The sequence below is a fragment of the Oncorhynchus nerka genome, linkage group LG14 (genome assembly GCF_034236695.1).
Source record: "Oncorhynchus nerka isolate Pitt River linkage group LG14, Oner_Uvic_2.0, whole genome shotgun sequence".
Lineage (NCBI taxonomy): Eukaryota > Metazoa > Chordata > Actinopteri > Salmoniformes > Salmonidae > Oncorhynchus > Oncorhynchus nerka.
This window is the reverse complement of record NC_088409.1, coordinates 27363318-27380534: the sequence shown is the minus strand read 5'-3', so window position 1 is coordinate 27380534 and position 17217 is coordinate 27363318. Positions and strand designations below refer to the sequence as shown.

Below are 17217 nucleotides of genomic sequence, written 5' to 3'. Positions count from 1 at the left end.
CTATGAACATTTGAACATCTTGGCCATGTTCTGTTATAATCTCCACCTGGCACAGCCAGAAGAGGACTGGCTACCCCTCATAGCATGGTTCCTCTCTAGGTTTCTTCCTAGGTTCTGGCCTTTCCAGGGAGTTTTTCCTAGCCACCGGGCTTCTACACCTGCATTGCTTGCTGTTTGGGGTTTTAGGCTGGGTTTCTGTATAGCACTGAGATATCAGCTGATGTAAGAAGGGCTTTATAAATTCATTTGATTTGAGATGTTGCTTCAATATATCCACATACATTTCCTTCTTCATGATGTCAACTATTTTGGGAAGTGCATTAGTCCCTCCTACAGCAAAGCACCCCCACAACATGATGCTGCCACCCCCATGCTTCACGGTTAGGATGGTGTTCTTCGACTTTGCAAGCCTCCCCCTTTTCCTCCAAACATAACAATGGTCATTATGGCCGAACAGTTCTATTTTTGTTTCATCAGACCAGAGGACATTTCTCCAAATAGTACGATCTTTGTCCACATGTGCAGTTGCAAACCGTAGTATGTCTTTTTTATGGCAGTTTTGGAGCAGTGGCTTCTTCCTTGCTGAGCGGCCTTTCAGGTTATGTCGATATAGGACTCGTTTTACTGTGGATATAGATAATTTTGTACATGTTTCCTCCAGCATCTTCACAAGGTCCTTTGCTGTTGTTCTGAAATTGATTTGCACTTTTCGCAACAAAGTACATTCATCTCTAAGAGACAGAACGGGTCTCCTTCCTGAGCGGTATGACGGCTGCGTGGTCCCATGGTGTTTATACTTGCGTACTATTGTTTGTACAGATGAACGTGGTACATTCAGGCATTTGGAAATTGCTCCCAAGGATGAACCAGACTTGTGGAGGTCTACAATTTTTTTCTGAGGTCTTGGCTGATTTCTTTTGATTTTCCCATGATGTCAAGCAAAGAGACACTGAGTTTGAAGGTAGGCCTTGTAATACATCCACAGGTACACCTCCAATATACTCAAATGATGTCAATTAGCCTTTCAGAATCTTCTAAAGCCATGACATAATTTTCTGGAATTGTCCAAGTTGTTTAAAGGCACAGTCAACTTAATGTATGTAAACTTCTGACCCACTGGAATTGTGATACAGTGAATTATACGTGAAATAATCCATCTGTAAACAAATGTTGTAAAAAGTACTTGTGTCATGCACAAAGTAGATGTCCTAACCGACTTGCCAAAACTATAGTTTGTTAACAAGAAATTTGTGGAGTGGTTGAAAAGCGAGTTTAAATGACTACAACCTAAGTGTATGTAAACCTCTGACTTCAACTGTATTTAGCAGTCTTATGGCTCGGAGATGGAAGCTGTTTAGGAGCCTGTTGGTGTCAGACATGATGCACTGGTACCGCTTACCGTGCGGAAGCAGAGAGAAAGGTCTATAGCTTAGGTGGTTCAAGTCTAACAATTTCATGGCCCTTCCTTTCACACCGGCTGTTATAGAGGTCCTGTATAGCAAGGAGCTCGGCCCCAGTGATGTACTGAACCGCCATGCGATTGGGGGTGGTGCTGTTGCCATACCAAGCAGTGATGCAGCCAGTCGAGATGCTCTCAATGGTGCAGCTGTAGTACTTTTTTTGAGGATTTTAGATGGTGTGCATTTCCACTGTACTGCTATCCTCGTGGGGTTCAGTTTTCACTCCAGTCCATTCCACCCATTGGATTAAGTCACGTTTATGAAGTTGATTTATTTGTTGTTGATATTTTGTTTACAAGTCACTGTCATACATACTACTGGCTAGATGCCAGCTACCACCCGGTCACTCAATCCTGCACCTTAGAGACATGGAATCCCTGGCCACTGTAATAATGGAACACAATTCACTTTATTAATATTTAGAATATTGTTCTAATCATTTCATATGTATATATTGTATTGTACTGTATTCTAGTCAATGTCACTCTGACATTGCTCATCCTACTTTTTATATAATTGCATTATTTTACTTTTAGATTGTGTGTATTGTTGTGAATTGCTGGATACTACTGCACTGTTGGAGCTAGAAACACAAGCATTTCTCTACACCCGCAATAACATCTGCTAAATATGTGTATGCGACCATACAATTTGATTTCATTGTATTTATTGTCGGTAGGAGGCAGTACTGTCACAAGGACGGGGGGAAAAAACGAAGAAAAAAATCCTGACTCGCAGCTGCGCAGAAGTGGTCTAGTCAAACCCGGATGTAACCAACGCCTAATTGCCGGAGAAAACGGTGAGTACTTTTCTCAAAACGGGCATAATGAATTTGTTTTAGTTGAATAAATGTGAAGACAGTTGTAGTATAGATTAAGCCATCGTTATATATAGGTGCCTACTCACGTAAGAAACGTTGAATTGTTAACGACCATAAACGACTTTTTAGGAAATTAGTAATCACAGGCTAACCGAGGGGCAATGCCTGCCAGCCAATCCACATTGTCATAACTTTGAAAACTTTCATGATATGAGGACTGTACAAAATAACCAACTGTCGGAAATGTTTTATGACAATTTAACTTTACCCCAAATTATCTTGCTAGTTAAATGCGTTAATGTCTCCCGAGTAGCCGGTAGCTAACGTTTGGTATGAAAGTATTGTTCAATTTTGCCTGACTTCATACAGTGTAGAACAAATTGTAAGGTTTAACTTTCATTTTTAGACTGAGGCTTTAAAGGCTAGCTACAGATTGTTACACCAGATAATGCGTGAAACCAAATATTGTTGGTATCCATTACTGGGATTTACAGGTTACTGTATGGTGTAGCGTTAGCACAGGAAATTTGACCAACCTTAGTGATATAATCTTTACAAACTTCGTTGTCAATTCGGTCAAACATGTATATTCTAAAATGTCTGTGTCCAGTTGCAGGTAGTGCGTTTGAATTCAGAAAATGCTCAGTTATGAATGTGTACGGCGCCATCTTAGTGTTGCCAAATTAAGGTTGGTTGAAAATTCTCTGTGCTACGCCAAACAGTACCTAACGTGTAACTAACTCCCAGTAATGGATCCCCAACATCTATGGTTAAATCACATTATTTGGTGTAACAATCTGTAGCTATGCAATGGCATGCTTGCGGTCCTTGCATTTTTTTTCTGGGAATTATGGGTGCATTTAGACAAGCAGGTCCACTTTTTCCTCCACTAATTGGTCGTTTGACCAATCACATCAGAATTGTTTTATTTTTTATTGCTGATCTGATTGGTCTAAAGATCAGAATTAGTCAACCAGTCTAAACGCAGCCTATGTCCGGTGCCCTGCTGTCCAGTTCGCCTGCTGTCTGCCGAAGTTAGTTAAGCCATAACGGTAGAGTCGATTGTTTATTCATAAGAGATGCCATTTCCTTTTCACATGTTTAAGTATAGACTAGCTGCTTTTAGCAACGCTAGCATTTACACACTAGCGTTGCTGGGAATTAGCTTGTAAAAAAAACCGCCTAGTTCGCCAGAAGTTATACAGTTAATTACAATTTACTCTATCGATTGTCTGTAGGCATGGTCGTTATGCAGGTTTGAATTAAGAGAAGAAAAAAAACATATATTGTAACGTATAATTAACCAGCATTTCCAAACGTGGGTCTGTTGTAGACCCATGTAGTTCTTCAGCGAGGTCAGTTCCTCTCTGCTTACATGTCAAAATAAAAATCCCCAACAAGATCTTGCTTTTTTTGTGCATGTATGGCACATGTGCATGACTCTTGACATGAAGTAAGCAGAGAGAAAGTGGGCCTACAATTGACCCACGTTTGGAAAGTATGTTTTAATTTATGTTCTAGTGGATGTTTTTTCTCAATTTCCCCCCGCATAAGGACTAACCCTAAGGACAATCGGCAGAGTAAGTTTAAATATAACGTTATTTAACCTCCGGTGGAATATCGCTTTTTTTTGCAAGATAATTCCTAGCGTCACAAGTGTGGAATACTAGCGTTGCTAAAAGCAGATGGGTATAGAGTTGCTTTTACTAATGTGTTAATCTAATTATTAAGCAGAAGTAACGATTTGAAATTAGAATCTTAAATCAGGCAAAACGCAACAAGTAGTCATGACAGTGCATCATGTCGCTTCCCATTCCCTGTCATGTCTATGCTATGCAAGTATGCGGAAGTTAACGTTGTCTAGCTGTAACTGGAAATAACTTTTTATTACATAACACCAAGTGTGTCACAGAGACACGTTTTTTGGGGTAGTCCAGGCATATTTAGATTTGTCTGGACCCCTGTCTGTTTACCTGTCTGTCTCTACCTCCTTCTGTTGACTAGTAGAAGTTCTTCCCCCTCATAAAGGATCCATTTGTAACAATCAGCATGTTTCCAATGCGGTCAAGCGTCGTTTGTGGTTTGATGATCAATAGATGCCCTTGTTTTGAGCATTAGCCTAACACACCATGAACATCACCTGTCTGTACATCAATAGGCTGCAGGCCAGGCAGACAGTGTTATTGCTAATCGGGGTGCTGTTATGTTGTTTTTAGTTTGTGGAGTCACAAGCAAGGTCTCAAATATGTCCTTCATGAGATAGTAACTCTACTTTGTTATGTCTTTCTTTCTCTCTCGCCGAGTAGATGCAGACAATAAAGTGTGTAGTGGTGGGGGACGGAGCTGTAGGAAAGACCTGTCTACTTATCTCCTACACAACCAACAAGTTCCCCTCAGAATACGTGCCTACGGTAAGAGGTGGGCAGGGGAGGGTGTAAGTAGGGGCAGACAAGTCACACCCTAAACACTGTGGAGGTCAGTGGGGTGATGTCCAGAGAGCTGAGTGGGAGGGTAGAATGGGCTTTAACACCATAACCAGCCTGCCAGTTGGGGTCATTTGAACCTTTTTATATAAACTTTTTTTTTTTATATATATTTTTTTACATTTAGCTTATTGATTTACATTTGCTTCATCAAATAATTTTAGATGGGTAACATCCCTTGAACTTTTACTCATTCTTTTGTGTGTCTTGTGTGCAGGTGTTTGATAATTATGCAGTGACGGTGATGATCGGAGGGGAACCCTACACACTTGGGCTTTTTGACACAGCAGGTAATCTGTCTCTGTCCATTTATTATTTTGTCTGTATATCCTTTTAAGCAGTCTGTGTGCTACAACTAAATCCTAGTCTGACTTTGTTCATTCTTGAAAACATATGATGTCTTGTAATTGCAACTCAACCAGTTGAATCGTTCAATATCACATTCGTTTCATTGTCACCGTGTTCTCTCCCTCTGGTTGGTTGTCTCAGGTCAGGAGGATTACGATAGGCTGCGACCTCTCAGCTACCCACAGACGGACGTCTTCCTCATCTGTTTCTCCTGCGTCTCACCCTCATCCTTTGAGAATGTCCGAGAGAAGGTCGGTGTTGGTCTCTGAGTCGCCACACCTCAACTTTTTACCTTGTATTATTACCCATAGAGAAACTTCTAGATGGTGGATCTGAACCCTTTCCTTAGCCACTTCACCTTCTGTTATGGCAAAAGATCTCGCAAAGCTCATTGGAAGGCTATGTGAAGTCATCCTCATATTGCTTACATCAGGAATGGGCAACTTTGATGGGGCCGCAGTGGCGGCTGCAAAACATTGAAGTTTTAGTTAAGTTCCTGCAATTCTACACATTTTGCCATGGAGTGTAGAGAAAATGTTGCAGTTTAAAGTAAGTTTGCTTCAATTCTATACATTTTGCCATGGGGCGGAGAGAAGATTTTACAATTTGAGAACATTTCATGCAATTCTACAAATTTTGCCATAGGGTGGAGAGAAATGTGTAGTTTTACAGCAAAGGTTCTTAAATTCTACACACTGTCGTAGTGATTTATAAATGTTTGCAAAATTAATGGGGGCCTCCCGGTCGACCATGATTACTACAAGTTTAGATTACTAGACTAACTTACCAATCTAAAAAATCTTAGCTGACATGGCTAATTAAGTGACTGTCAGTGACTAACATGACACAAGAAACTCCTGATTCACAACCACATTTAAAAGTGGCAAATTGTATTATACTATTGTAACTCTCAACAGTAAGTTGAGACCCCGACTGAGTTCCAAATTTGTTTTGTTTTTTTAAACACATTTTGAGAAATTGATCCGCGGCCCTCCAGTTGCCCATTCCTGGCTTACATCGATCTCTGTTGATATCTGCAAACAGAATGACTAGGGGCTAGCTCAGGGGGAAAAAAGACCATGCACTACTAGCACTCACTTTGCTGAAAAATGTACTTCCTACAACTGGGGTATGTAGTTGTCTCACCTTGCTATCTTAAGATGAATGCACTAACTGTAAGTCGCTCTGGATAAGAGCGTCTGCTGAATGACTAACATGTAAAAAATATTTTGAATTGAGCATATGAACTGATTCTGTACACACTCTGACCTCTGTGTATCCTTTGACCCCTGTAGTGGGTTCCAGAGATCTCCCATCACTGTCCTCGTACACCCTTCCTGTTGGTCGGCACCCAGGTGGATCTGAGGGACGACAGCAACACTGTGGAGAAGCTGGCCAAGAACAAACAGCGGCCCCTGTCCCCTGAGAGCGGAGACAAGCTGGCCCGGGACCTCCGGGCCGTCAAATATGTGGAGTGCTCTGCCCTCACGCAGGTAAGAAACCAAGGATAATGTTACATGGTTAGAGGGGAAAAGGGCTGATAAGGACCCATGATGGCTGAAACATTGCTGTACTTCACAAAATAGGTTAGAATACATTTATAAACCATGAAAAGTCAATGCAAACTCTCCCTCTTTCCTCTCTCTCAGAGGGGGCTGAAGAATGTGTTTGACGAGGCCATCCTGGCAGCTTTGGAACCTCCTGAGACTAAATCCAAGAAACGCTGTGTCCTGTTATAAAGGGAGGAGGAGAGAAGGAGCGGTAGAGGGGCAGGGTTAAGAATAGGCGAGTTGGTTACAAATAAGAGAAGCAGATCAACAGCTTGAAAAGGACAAAAAAGAGTGAAAAGGAAGGAGATGAAATGGCATCGAGACTCCAATACATTCATGCACTGTGCCTTCTTAATATGTATTGAAAAATGGAGAGGAGAGCGAAATTTGGTCTTTCAAGTAAAGAATACAAGAGGGGAAGGAATCAACAGAACTTTCATCTAGTCTCCTTCTCCAGATACTTTAGACATCTGAAGTGTTTACCCTAACATTACTTCTGTGGGGCGGGCTCTCCTACCTGCCCGTCATGTTGCCTTTGTGCCTAGCTTAAATGAAATAAATACCTTGGGGAAACACTTCATTGACATTGTTTTCTTTTGTTGCTACTTTGAGGAGGGAGGGAGAGAACACAAGATTTATTTCCACTCCCGACCAGGCTAGCATGCTGGAATGGTCACTTTTCCTTTTGGGACACACCAAGTGCATTTTCGCCTCAGATTTGACTGTATTCTGCAGGCGACACAGAGAACTGAATTTATATTATTTTTTATCTCTTTGTGTCATGTATGATGTATTCATTTTATGATTTTCTTTGGGGAAATTCTTAGCGTATATTATATTTTTTTGTTGCGTAATAAAAACAGTTTTTTGCTTGACTACCAACTTGATTGTGATTGGTTGATAGTATAACAAATTCAACTATAGTATTTTGAATATCTGAACTTAATCTTGATAAAAACAATGATGGTGAGATTATAACCTTTTCCTAGTCAACTTCTGGATGTTTGTAATTGCAGAATGTTTGTAATAAAATAGTTTAACTGACACAGTTTCATTGAGTTAGTGTGTAATTCTTATTTTTCTATATATGTTTCACGTGACGTATACAGCACACATCATAGAAGAAACTGTAGTCATAACAAGTTTATTTGATCAAGTCGACTGCAGAACACTGTAGCAACATGCATCACAATGGTTTCACAGCAGCGTTGGACTAAAGCAACATGGATGCAGACGGACTGGGGGATGGACAGGTATCCTTACTGGTGGAATCTGAGGGGTAGGAGGAGGGGCCGCAGGATGATTGATGTACAAATAAATAAAAGAATAGTGGCAAAAGACTCATAAATACAGTAAATGTCTAAAGACTGCAACTACCTACTACACTGAAATCAAACCCATTTAAGAAAAGGGCTGTAATAATTTCCCTGTTAGTGGTTAATTTTGGCTTTGTCAGTTTAAGTTAATTGTGTGTGTGCTCGCTGTAGGCTGTGTGCCATTATGATCTAGACAAGTCAGTGTAGGACACTGACTTGCAATGCTGCATCATCCTTTTAGGTTGAAAGAGTACATCATGAGTGTAATATGTTCAATGGTAGTGTTAATATTGCTCTATGCAGGGAGTTTCCTTTCTCCATGCTTGTTAGTATCTCTACTTTCTAGCGTTAGAGGTAATGGGAGAGGTCATTCCACCCTTCCCACGCAGAGGTTTCTGTCATGCGTAGGTCCTCACTCTCATAATGCACTGGCTTATACTATCCACACGGCCAGAGTCAGGTCAACTTTGTAGAACATTTCATCAGTGTCCTATAATTGTTTAAATTTAACTAGGAAAGTCAGTTAAGAACAAATTATTTTTTTCAATGACAGCCTAGGAACAAAGTTCTGCCTTGTTCAGGGGCAGTACGACATCTACGACAGATTTGTACCTTGTCAGCTCGGCGATTTGAACTTGGAACCTTCCGGTTACTAGTCCAACGCTCTAACCACTAGGCTACGCTGCCACCCCGAACAATGTCTGGACAGTGTTCTACAACCTTTTCCCTCAGGGTCCCACTTTTCACATTTGAAAAATGTAACTTTGTTTAATTTCAGGGACCTAGGATTTTAGGTAGGCTCTTTTAATGGTTATAATAATAATGGATAAGGAAAATAAAGTCTTGACCCGATTTCCCAAAATGTTATTCCTCGAAACAAATATGTTTAAAAAAAATGTATATGAACCTCAATTTAATTATAGCTATTCTCATTTACAGAAAGTGAATAGATCAATTGATAGCAACAGAGTCACACATTGTATAAGATTACTTCCCAAGAAAAGTCCAATTTCTTTGACTCCTTGACTTTAGGTCATAACTCAGATTCTGAATGTCATAGAGACAAACCAAAGATATTCCCAGAGTCGCATCTTCCTTGGGAATTTTACCCCTTGTTTCTAGCCTAAAGCATCACAGATTTATGCGTTGTTTAAGGTGTAAACAATAAATAAAAAATATACCCCTTATGTCAAGGGAGGTCCTGTCTCCCCCCCAAAGAAACATTGGCGCCTCCTAGGTTGGGAACCCTGATTCTAGAGTGTCTGGTCCACAGGAGGTTGGTGGCACCTGAATTGGGGAGGACAGGTTCGTGGTAATGGCTGGAGCGGAATTAGTGGACTAGTATAAAATACATCAAATACATGCCATTCCATTTACTTCGGTCCAGTCATTATTATGAACCGTCCTCCCCTCAGCAGCCTCCACTGGTCTGGTCATTGCAGTGTTCCAGAATGTTTGGGTAGTGTTGTGTTTTAGAGTGTCTGGGTACTGTTGTGTTCTAGAGTGTCTGGACAGTGTTGTGTCTGGGTACTGTTGTGTTCTAGAGTGTCTGGACAGTGTTGTGTCTGGGTAGTGTTCTAGAGTGTCTGGACAGGTGTAAGGTTCTTGCGTGTCTGCTCAGTGCTCTGGGTTCTGCATAGACTGGGTTCACTCTCGGCAGGTGTGGATCATCACTGTGTTCTTGCACTGCTGGCAGCGGACCGAGCAGCACCAGGAGAACTTACAGGAGCAGCGCTGCACCATCTCAGCCCGGCCTGCCCGGTACCCTGGCCCACAACACACCAGCTCACAGCCATCTGGGGCCAGCCGGGAGGTGCCTGGGAGGGGAGGATGTAGACGAGGTAGAGAAAAGGAAATAAGGATGTGAACATACAAAACAGCTTTATCCCAGTGCTGCTGATGTGACTGAATCTCACCGTTACAGCGTCGGCCGGCTGTCCCGGGGATCCCATTGTCGGGGTCGAGACGGCAGAAGTCTGGCGAGACAGCGAGGTACACCAGGTCCCTGGCGGCGGGAGGTTTGACCTGGGGGTCCCGGGGCAGCAGGGCTGTCCTGGAGCCGATACGGGACAGACGCACCTGGGTGAGTGGGGGTATTTGTTGAATGTTCGAGATTTTGAAAAGACTGGAAGCAGTAAAAAACACTAATTTCCAATGGTTTGTCACCTATTAAATGAATAATGAAGATGATATCCCAAATATATGGCTGTACCTCTGTGGCTCCATCAAAGCGTTCCTTGAGCACGGCGCCGACACGCCGAAATGGGGGCATGACTTTCCAGCAGGTCCTCAGCTCACAGGATCCCGAGACACCATGACACTTACACTCCACCTGCATGTTATGGAGGATAGCCTGGGGATGGAGGAATATAAAAGAACAATAAGGAAGTCAAAGGAAACGAGGAAAAAAGATAATAGAAGTGAAGATTGATGATGTCATCAGAGTGCCCCACCGCCACCAACCTTCCGTCCAGCCTCGTTGTTATGGACATTCATGAGGGGTCGCCCTGCCGACATCCCCTTGGCACGCTCCGTCTCATCCACGAAGGTCTGGGAGAAGGCCACACCATATGACAGGTTATCACTGCACCCAGACCACTGGAAACCTGCAAGACAGACAGAAAGATGTTGATAGCATCTGCACATTTTCCAGCTATGTATTTCAAGACAATAGAGACAAAGTTTAACTGACAGACAGCAAGAGAGACAGACCTATAGACCGATGTCTAGACACAAGCGTAGACAGAGGATCAGAGGTCCACACCGCAGACTCACCCTCGGGACTGACCCCTCTGACCTTCCTGTCGCAGCCACACCGCTCTAGCTCCCCCCGGCTGCAGCCTCGCGTCACTGCAACCGCCACCGCCGCTGAGGAAAGGGCGTGCACAAAGGCTGCCTCACGCGTGCCTGGTTTTTAGAAGAGTTCAAGACAGCAATGGACTAATTTACCATGTCAACACCTGTCCTTAGTTCTTCTGATTTCAGCCTTGTGGAATGAACGGCTTCTCTGTTACCAGCATGTTAATGACTGTGGTACAACCACAGATTTCCAGTGGTAACTAGAGAGGCCCTGCTGTCCTCACCTTGGCTCATGACTCTACCGAACACGTTGACTCCACGTGGGGTGGTGGAGCAGTTCCAACGGCGATTACGAAACTGGTGCTGGCACTGATCAGACCAACAGCCAAGCCAATGGGACCAAGGGTTCGGGGTTCATATAGACAGGCAGATAGACATTTTACATAGGTGCTGAGGAGAGTGAACTTTGGTCAAACTGGTGCTGGCACTGATCAGACCAACAGCCAAGCCAATGGGACCAAGGGTTCGGGGTTCATATAGACAGGCAGATAGACATTTTACATAGGTGCTGAGGAGAGTGAACTTTGGTCAAACTGGTGCTGGCACTGATCAGACCAACAGCCAAGCCAATGGGACCAAGGGTTCGGGGTTCATATAGACAGGCAGATAGGACATTTTACATAGGTGCTGAGGAGAGTGAACTTTGGTCAAACTGGTGCTGGCACTGATCAGACCAACAGCCAAGCCAATGGGACCAAGGGTTCGGGGTTCATATAGACAGGCAGATAGACATTTTACATAGGTGCTGAGGAGAGTGAACTTTGGTCAAACTGGTGCTGGCACTGATCAGACCAACAGCCAAGCCAATGGGACCAAGGGTTCGGGGTTCATATAGACAGGCAAATAGGACATTTTACATAGGTGCTGAGGAGAGTGAACTTTGGTCAAACTGGTGCTGGCACTGATCAGACCAACAGCCAAGCCAATGGGACCAAGGGTTCGGGGTTCATATAGACAGGCAAATAGGACATTTTACATAGGTGCTGAGGAGAGTGAACTTTGGTCAAACTGGTGCAATTGTTTAATACTTTACTGAGTACAGATGAGGGAGATGTTAATGATGCTGGATAAAGTGGAAGAAGATGATCCATAATTATAATAAAAATACAAATGGCTGATCTTAAAAAACTCTTCCCCATGGACTTTACTACTTTTGTAACACAACCGATGACAGTTCTGCCCCAGGCTTATACCTCCTCTATGACCATCTCGGCTGCCTTGCGCACAGACTCCATGACCTCTCCCCGCGCCCTGCACACCCCCACCTGCCCCACGGACAGTCCCCTCAGCCGCCCACAGAGGGCAGCACCCGACACGGGCCGCGAGCGCGGCATCCTCGCCAGGGAGCTGAGAGAGATAAAGAGAGGGAGAGGGGGAGATGCAGGGGAGGGGCAGAGGGGGAGATGCAGGGGAGGGGCAGAGGGGGAGATATTGAGGAAGAGAAAGTGGGGGAGATGGAGAGCGAGGGGGTAAATGGGGAGATAGAGGAAGAGAAAGTGGGGGAGATGGGGATTGAGGGAGAGCGAGGGGGTAAATGGCGAGAAGGGGTGAGATAGAGTATAAGGATAGAGGGATAGGAAGAGAATGGGCGAAAGAGCCAATGATGGGTGAAAGAGGAGTGAACACAGGGGACAGGGTTTCAGAAAGAAAAAGAGAAGGACGGAGAAGACACAGTGAAGGGAGAGAGGACAAGAGAAAGACCAGTAGACCAAAGGGACAGAGAAGACACAGTGAAGGAAGGGAGGACAAGAGAAAGACCAGTAGACCAAAGGGACAGAGAAGACACAGTGAAGGGAGAGAGGACAAGAGAAAGACCAGTAGACCAAAGGGACAGAGAAGACACAGTGAAGGGAGAGAGGACAAGAGAAAGACCAGTAGACCAAAGGGACAGAGAAGACACAGTGAAGGAAGGGAGGACAAGAGAAAGACCAGTAGACCAAAGGGACAGAGAAAACACAGTGAAGGAAGGGAGGACAAGAGAAAGACCAGTAGACCAAAGGGACAGAGAAGACACAGTGAAGGGAGGGAGGACAAGAGAAAGACCAGTAGACCAAAGGGACAGAGAAGACACAGTGAAGGGAGGGAGGACAAGAGAAAGACCAGTAGACCAAAGGGACAGAGAAGACACAGTGAAGGGAGGGAGGACAAGAGAAAGACCAGTAGACCAAAGGGACAGAGAAGACACAGTGAAGGGAGAGAGGACAAGAGAAAGACCAGTAGACCAAAGGGACAGAGAAGACACAGTGAAGGGAGGGAGGACAAGAGAAAGACCAGTAGACCAAAGGGACAGAGAAGACACAGTGAAGGGAGAGAGGACAAGAGAAAGACCAGTAGACCAAAGGGACAGAGAAGACACAGTGAAGGGAGAGACGACAAGAGAAAGACCAGTAGACCAAAGGGACAGAGAAGACACAGTGAAGGGAGAGACGACAAGAGAAAGACCAGTAGACCAAAGGGACAGAGAAGACACAGTGAAGGGAGAGAGGACAAGAGAAACACCAGTAGACCAAAGGGACAGAGAAGACAGTGAAGGGAGAGACGACAAGAAAAAGACCAGTAGACCAAAGGGACAGAGAAGACACAGTGAAGGGAGGGAGAAAGAGAGAGAGGACAAGAGAGAAAAGGTCAGCAAGGGAGAGACAAAGAGAGAAAGGGGAGCGACAGAAAGAGATTTAGAGGCACGTCACCATCTTTTAAAAGTTATAGCATGACAAACAAACTCTCTCTTTCTCTCCCTCCCGGAACGCCAGACTTACAGCCAGTTGGTTGCCATGGTCGGGTGGGTTGCCCATAGCAACAGCAGGAGGAGTTGTGCTGTGAGATTGACAGCGGAGACAGTTGGCATCAGACTGTCTGTCTGTCCTTCTCCGTGGGTCAGTGAGTGTCCTTGGGCGGCAGTCTGCCCGTTTCCACGGTTAAGCCTCGTTGTCCGTCAGTGTGTCAGTTAGTTCTATGTTTCTGGTTCCGAGCTTGGGGATGATCCCCTCATATCTACAGATAGGAGAAGGTCGACCTGGTTAGTTAAGTAATGTGTTTTGTCGGAGAAGCTCATCTCTCCCTCTTACAACTTATTCACGACCATCAGGTCTGTGATCAAGACTGTAGATGAGGGTGCTATTTCATTTTCTTTGAAAAATGCTATGTATAATACATAACAAGTTCTCTGGATGAGTACAGCTTAGTAATAAACGTGGGTTCTTACCAGTTCATGTCCAGCACTGTCCAGTAGTTTTTCTCTTTGGAAATGTGTCTGACCAGATTGAAAATTAAATCAAATTTCTCAGTGAACGGTATCAATGTTATAGATGAACAATTTCCACCTCTGTGATAGCAGGAACATGCCTATAGGAAGGTATTGTCATGTAAAGTTATCCAGGTACACGTCTAAAAACAACTCAATTAGAAAATAAAAAAGGTCATATCCAAATAGTATGGTTCTTGACCAAATAAAATGACTTTTTACAATGATTTGGCAGACTGATAAAAATGATGACACTTTTTTTTGTCTGTTTCCCGTCTCTCTCTCTTATCTCACTCTTTCTCTCTCTCTCTCTCTCTCTCTCTCTCTCTCTCTCTCTCTCTCTCACTCTCTCTCTTTCGCTCTCTCTCACTCTTTCGCTCTCTCTCACTCTTTCTCTCTCTCTCTCTCTCTCTCTCTCTCTCTCTCTCTCTCTCTAGAAAATGTTTGAGAGAGAGAAAGAGACTAATATTATAACACAAAGAACAAAAGTGAGGGAAAGTCAACATCCAAAAAAGCCCCTAAGATTTCGATAGGTAAATATGTAAAAAAGCATTTTTCCTCTCTGCTGTTTGTCCCTTGGTTGCTTCCCCTCGTTAAGAAAATGAATGTGTGTCCAGTCCCGTAAAAGACCGAAAGAAAGAGTGAGAATGGTGAGATGGGAGTGATGGGTTATAAAGGAGGGAGAGAGTGAGGGAGGCAGGGAGAGAGAGAGAGAAGAGATGTAGGGTGGCAGTCAGAGGGAGGGGACACTGTGTAATGGTTACACTACAGTACATTAACATTGACACAGATGAATGGCATGGGCTCCACTGTGCATGTTAAGCACAAGACATAATATGTGACCCGGACGTGTGTGTGCGCGTGCACGTACGTTCGTGCATGTGTTCGTCCGTGTGTACCCACCAGTTTCCAAGAACTTTAAAAGCACCTGTCAGGATATGTTTCTGTTCATTCAGTGGCCCTAGCTACAGGTTCTCAGTGATGCCACATTGTGTGTTTGACTGAAGCGTGCAGTGGTTACAGTGGCCTGTATGAAATACCCAGCAGAAGATGAAGGATCCTGGGACTAAACACCTCCCTCTGCAACTGGACTTCCTGACGGGCCGCCCCCAGGTGGTAATCGTAGGAATTAACACATCCGCCACGATGATCTTCAACACGGGGGCTCCTCAGGGGTGCGTGTTCAGTCCCCTCCTGAACTCCCTGTTCACTCATGAATGCACGGCCAACCTGTAGTGGAACAGGTTGAGAGCTTCAAGTTCCTTGGCGTCCACATCACCAACAAACTAACATGGTCCAAGCAAACAAAGACAGTCGTGAAGAGGGCACGACAAAACCTATTCCCCCTCAGGAGACTAAAAAGATTTTACAGCTGCACCATTGAGCGCATCCTAATCCGGGTTGCGTCACTGCCTGGTATGGCAACTGCTTAGCCACCGACCGCAAGGCACTACAGAGGGTAGTGCGTATGGCCCAGTACATCACCGTGGCCAAGATTCCTGCCATCCAGGACACCTATACCAGGCGGTGTCAGAGGAAGGCCCTAAAAATGGTCAAAGACTCCGGCCACTGTAGTCATAGACTGTTCTCTCGGCTACTGGATGGCAAGCGGTACCGGAGCGCCAAGTCTAAGTCCAAGAGGCTTCTTAACAGCTTCTACCCCCAAGCCATAAGACCCCTGAACAGCTAATCAAATGGCTACCCAGACTATTTGCATTGCTCCCCCCCTTACTTTGCTGCTACTCTCTGTTATTATCTATGCATAGCCACTTTAATAACTCTACCTACATGTACATAAGTTACCTCGACACTGGTGCCCCCGCACATTGACTCTGTACCCCCTGTATATAGCCCCACTATTGTTATTAACTGCTGCTCTTTAATTATTTGTTATTCTTATCTCTTTCTTTTTGGGGGGTATTTTCTTAAAACTGCATTGGTTAAGGGCTTGTAAGTAAGCATTTCACTCTAATACACCTGTTGTATTCGGCGCATGTGACAAATAAAATGTGATATGATATAGAGATGACTACACCCACCCCTCGTCCAGGAATTGTGACACTGGTTTTTTGTGTATATATGTATGTGAGAAAGTGTCTTACCTAATGTTTAATCTTCCCAAACTTTGTTGCTCTTTTTACGAGTTCCCCACACCCCTCCTCTATCCCCCCCGTACTTACCCTCTCCTTCGCTCTTTCTCTGCCTCTCTATATTGTCTTAGAAGAAGGGGTGACATTTAGACAAGGGGAAGAAAGCACACTGGCGACAAATATTGGAACTGAGGCAAATAAATCACGAAAGTGGAGGGGAGGGAGGGAGGGATGGAGTGAGGGATGAAGAGAAACTACTGGGGTGTTAAACTGAGGTTAAGGGGTAAAGGGAAAGGGGGGCGAAAGGAACATTCAGGGATGTAGAATAGAGGGAAACTCTGATATTAGAGTTCAGGGAGAGGGGTTGGTGCTCCCTTATGGTCCTGTACAGCACTCTGTGTGTGCGTGCGCAGGGATACCCCTGCTGCTGGGGTGTATTCCATGTTAGATCTCCAGTAGTTGATTTTGGTGTTTTAGTGCTAGGTAGTAACAAAAACCTGCACACTTTGGCTGTCCAGGGATGGGATTGGTAGCATATGCCCATCACTTATACACCTATCTAATTAATCTAATAATACTGAACAGTGTTTGGTTAACTCGTTGAAAGAGGTGTATGAGGCCCTTGTTGCCCATCTGACCCCTGCCCTACGACCTATAATGATGGCATGGCATACCAAAGTCTACCTGAACCCAATGACACGAGGTCCTCTCCAAACAAACAAATAAATAACCTAATTCTGGGTTGGCTCAACCTCCCCACTCCCACCTCCTCAAACCCCTCTCTCTCGCCGTTTGAACAGTCCCTCTCTCTGTTTCCCTCCTCCCTCCTTTTTTAAACTCTACTCCATGTCGTATTCCTCCTTTGTGTCCGTCCATTTCTCTCAGTGACGTCTTCCGCTGTATCCCCCAGCAATGCCATGGCGATGGGCTCGCCACTGTCACGTCCGGCGCCTCCGTTGTGCTCATCCCTCCATCCCTTCACCCCTCTCTCGTAAATAACATCCCCTCAATTTTATTTGTCTTTCCTCCCGTTGGAGCCCTTTTTATCAT

General features: G+C 44.4%; 2 protein-coding genes across 2 annotated transcripts; one reads left to right on the top strand and one right to left on the bottom strand.

The window, feature by feature from the left end:
- Window positions 1-2167: 2167 nt before the first annotated feature.
- On the top strand, window positions 2168-7712 carry LOC115122343 (cell division control protein 42 homolog). Its single transcript, XM_029651550.2, has 6 exons — window positions 2168-2259; window positions 4587-4691; window positions 4981-5053; window positions 5253-5362; window positions 6407-6604; window positions 6761-7712. Exons 2-6 carry the CDS (start codon window positions 4587-4589, stop codon window positions 6848-6850), a joined length of 576 nt encoding a protein of 191 aa, XP_029507410.1. The 5' UTR covers window positions 2168-2259; the 3' UTR covers window positions 6851-7712.
- An 87-nt stretch (window positions 7713-7799) lies between these two features.
- LOC115122346 (protein Wnt-4-like) lies at window positions 7800-15571 on the bottom strand. Its single transcript, XM_029651553.2, has 8 exons — window positions 13593-15571; window positions 12030-12183; window positions 11061-11145; window positions 10753-10884; window positions 10441-10583; window positions 10190-10330; window positions 9894-10056; window positions 7800-9794 (listed from the first exon to the last, which is right to left on the bottom strand). Exons 1-8 carry the CDS (start codon window positions 13679-13681, stop codon window positions 9625-9627), a joined length of 1077 nt encoding a protein of 358 aa, XP_029507413.2. The 5' UTR covers window positions 13682-15571; the 3' UTR covers window positions 7800-9624.
- Window positions 15572-17217: the final 1646 nt, after the last annotated feature.

What these genes read in the sequence shown, in the direction of transcription:
- LOC115122346 (XM_029651553.2), bottom strand. Translation starts at nt 13,681, where the DNA reads ATGCCAACTGTCTCCGCTGTCAATCTCACAGCACAACTCCTCCTGCTG. An exon ending in ACAACGAGGCTGGACGGAAG is followed by an intron (nt 10,331 to 10,440) that starts GTTGGTGGCGGT and finishes CTCCATCCCCAG; the next exon opens with GCTATCCTCCATAACATGCA. An exon ending in AGCCGGCCGACGCTGTAACG is followed by an intron (nt 9,795 to 9,893) that starts GTGAGATTCAGT and finishes CTCCCCTCCCAG; the next exon opens with GCACCTCCCGGCTGGCCCCA.
- LOC115122343 (XM_029651550.2), top strand. Translation starts at nt 4,587, where the DNA reads ATGCAGACAATAAAGTGTGTAGTGGTGGGGGACGGAGCTGTAGGAAAG. An exon ending in CCTCAGAATACGTGCCTACG is followed by an intron (nt 4,692 to 4,980) that starts GTAAGAGGTGGG and finishes TCTTGTGTGCAG; the next exon opens with GTGTTTGATAATTATGCAGT. An exon ending in TGGGCTTTTTGACACAGCAG is followed by an intron (nt 5,054 to 5,252) that starts GTAATCTGTCTC and finishes TGGTTGTCTCAG; the next exon opens with GTCAGGAGGATTACGATAGG.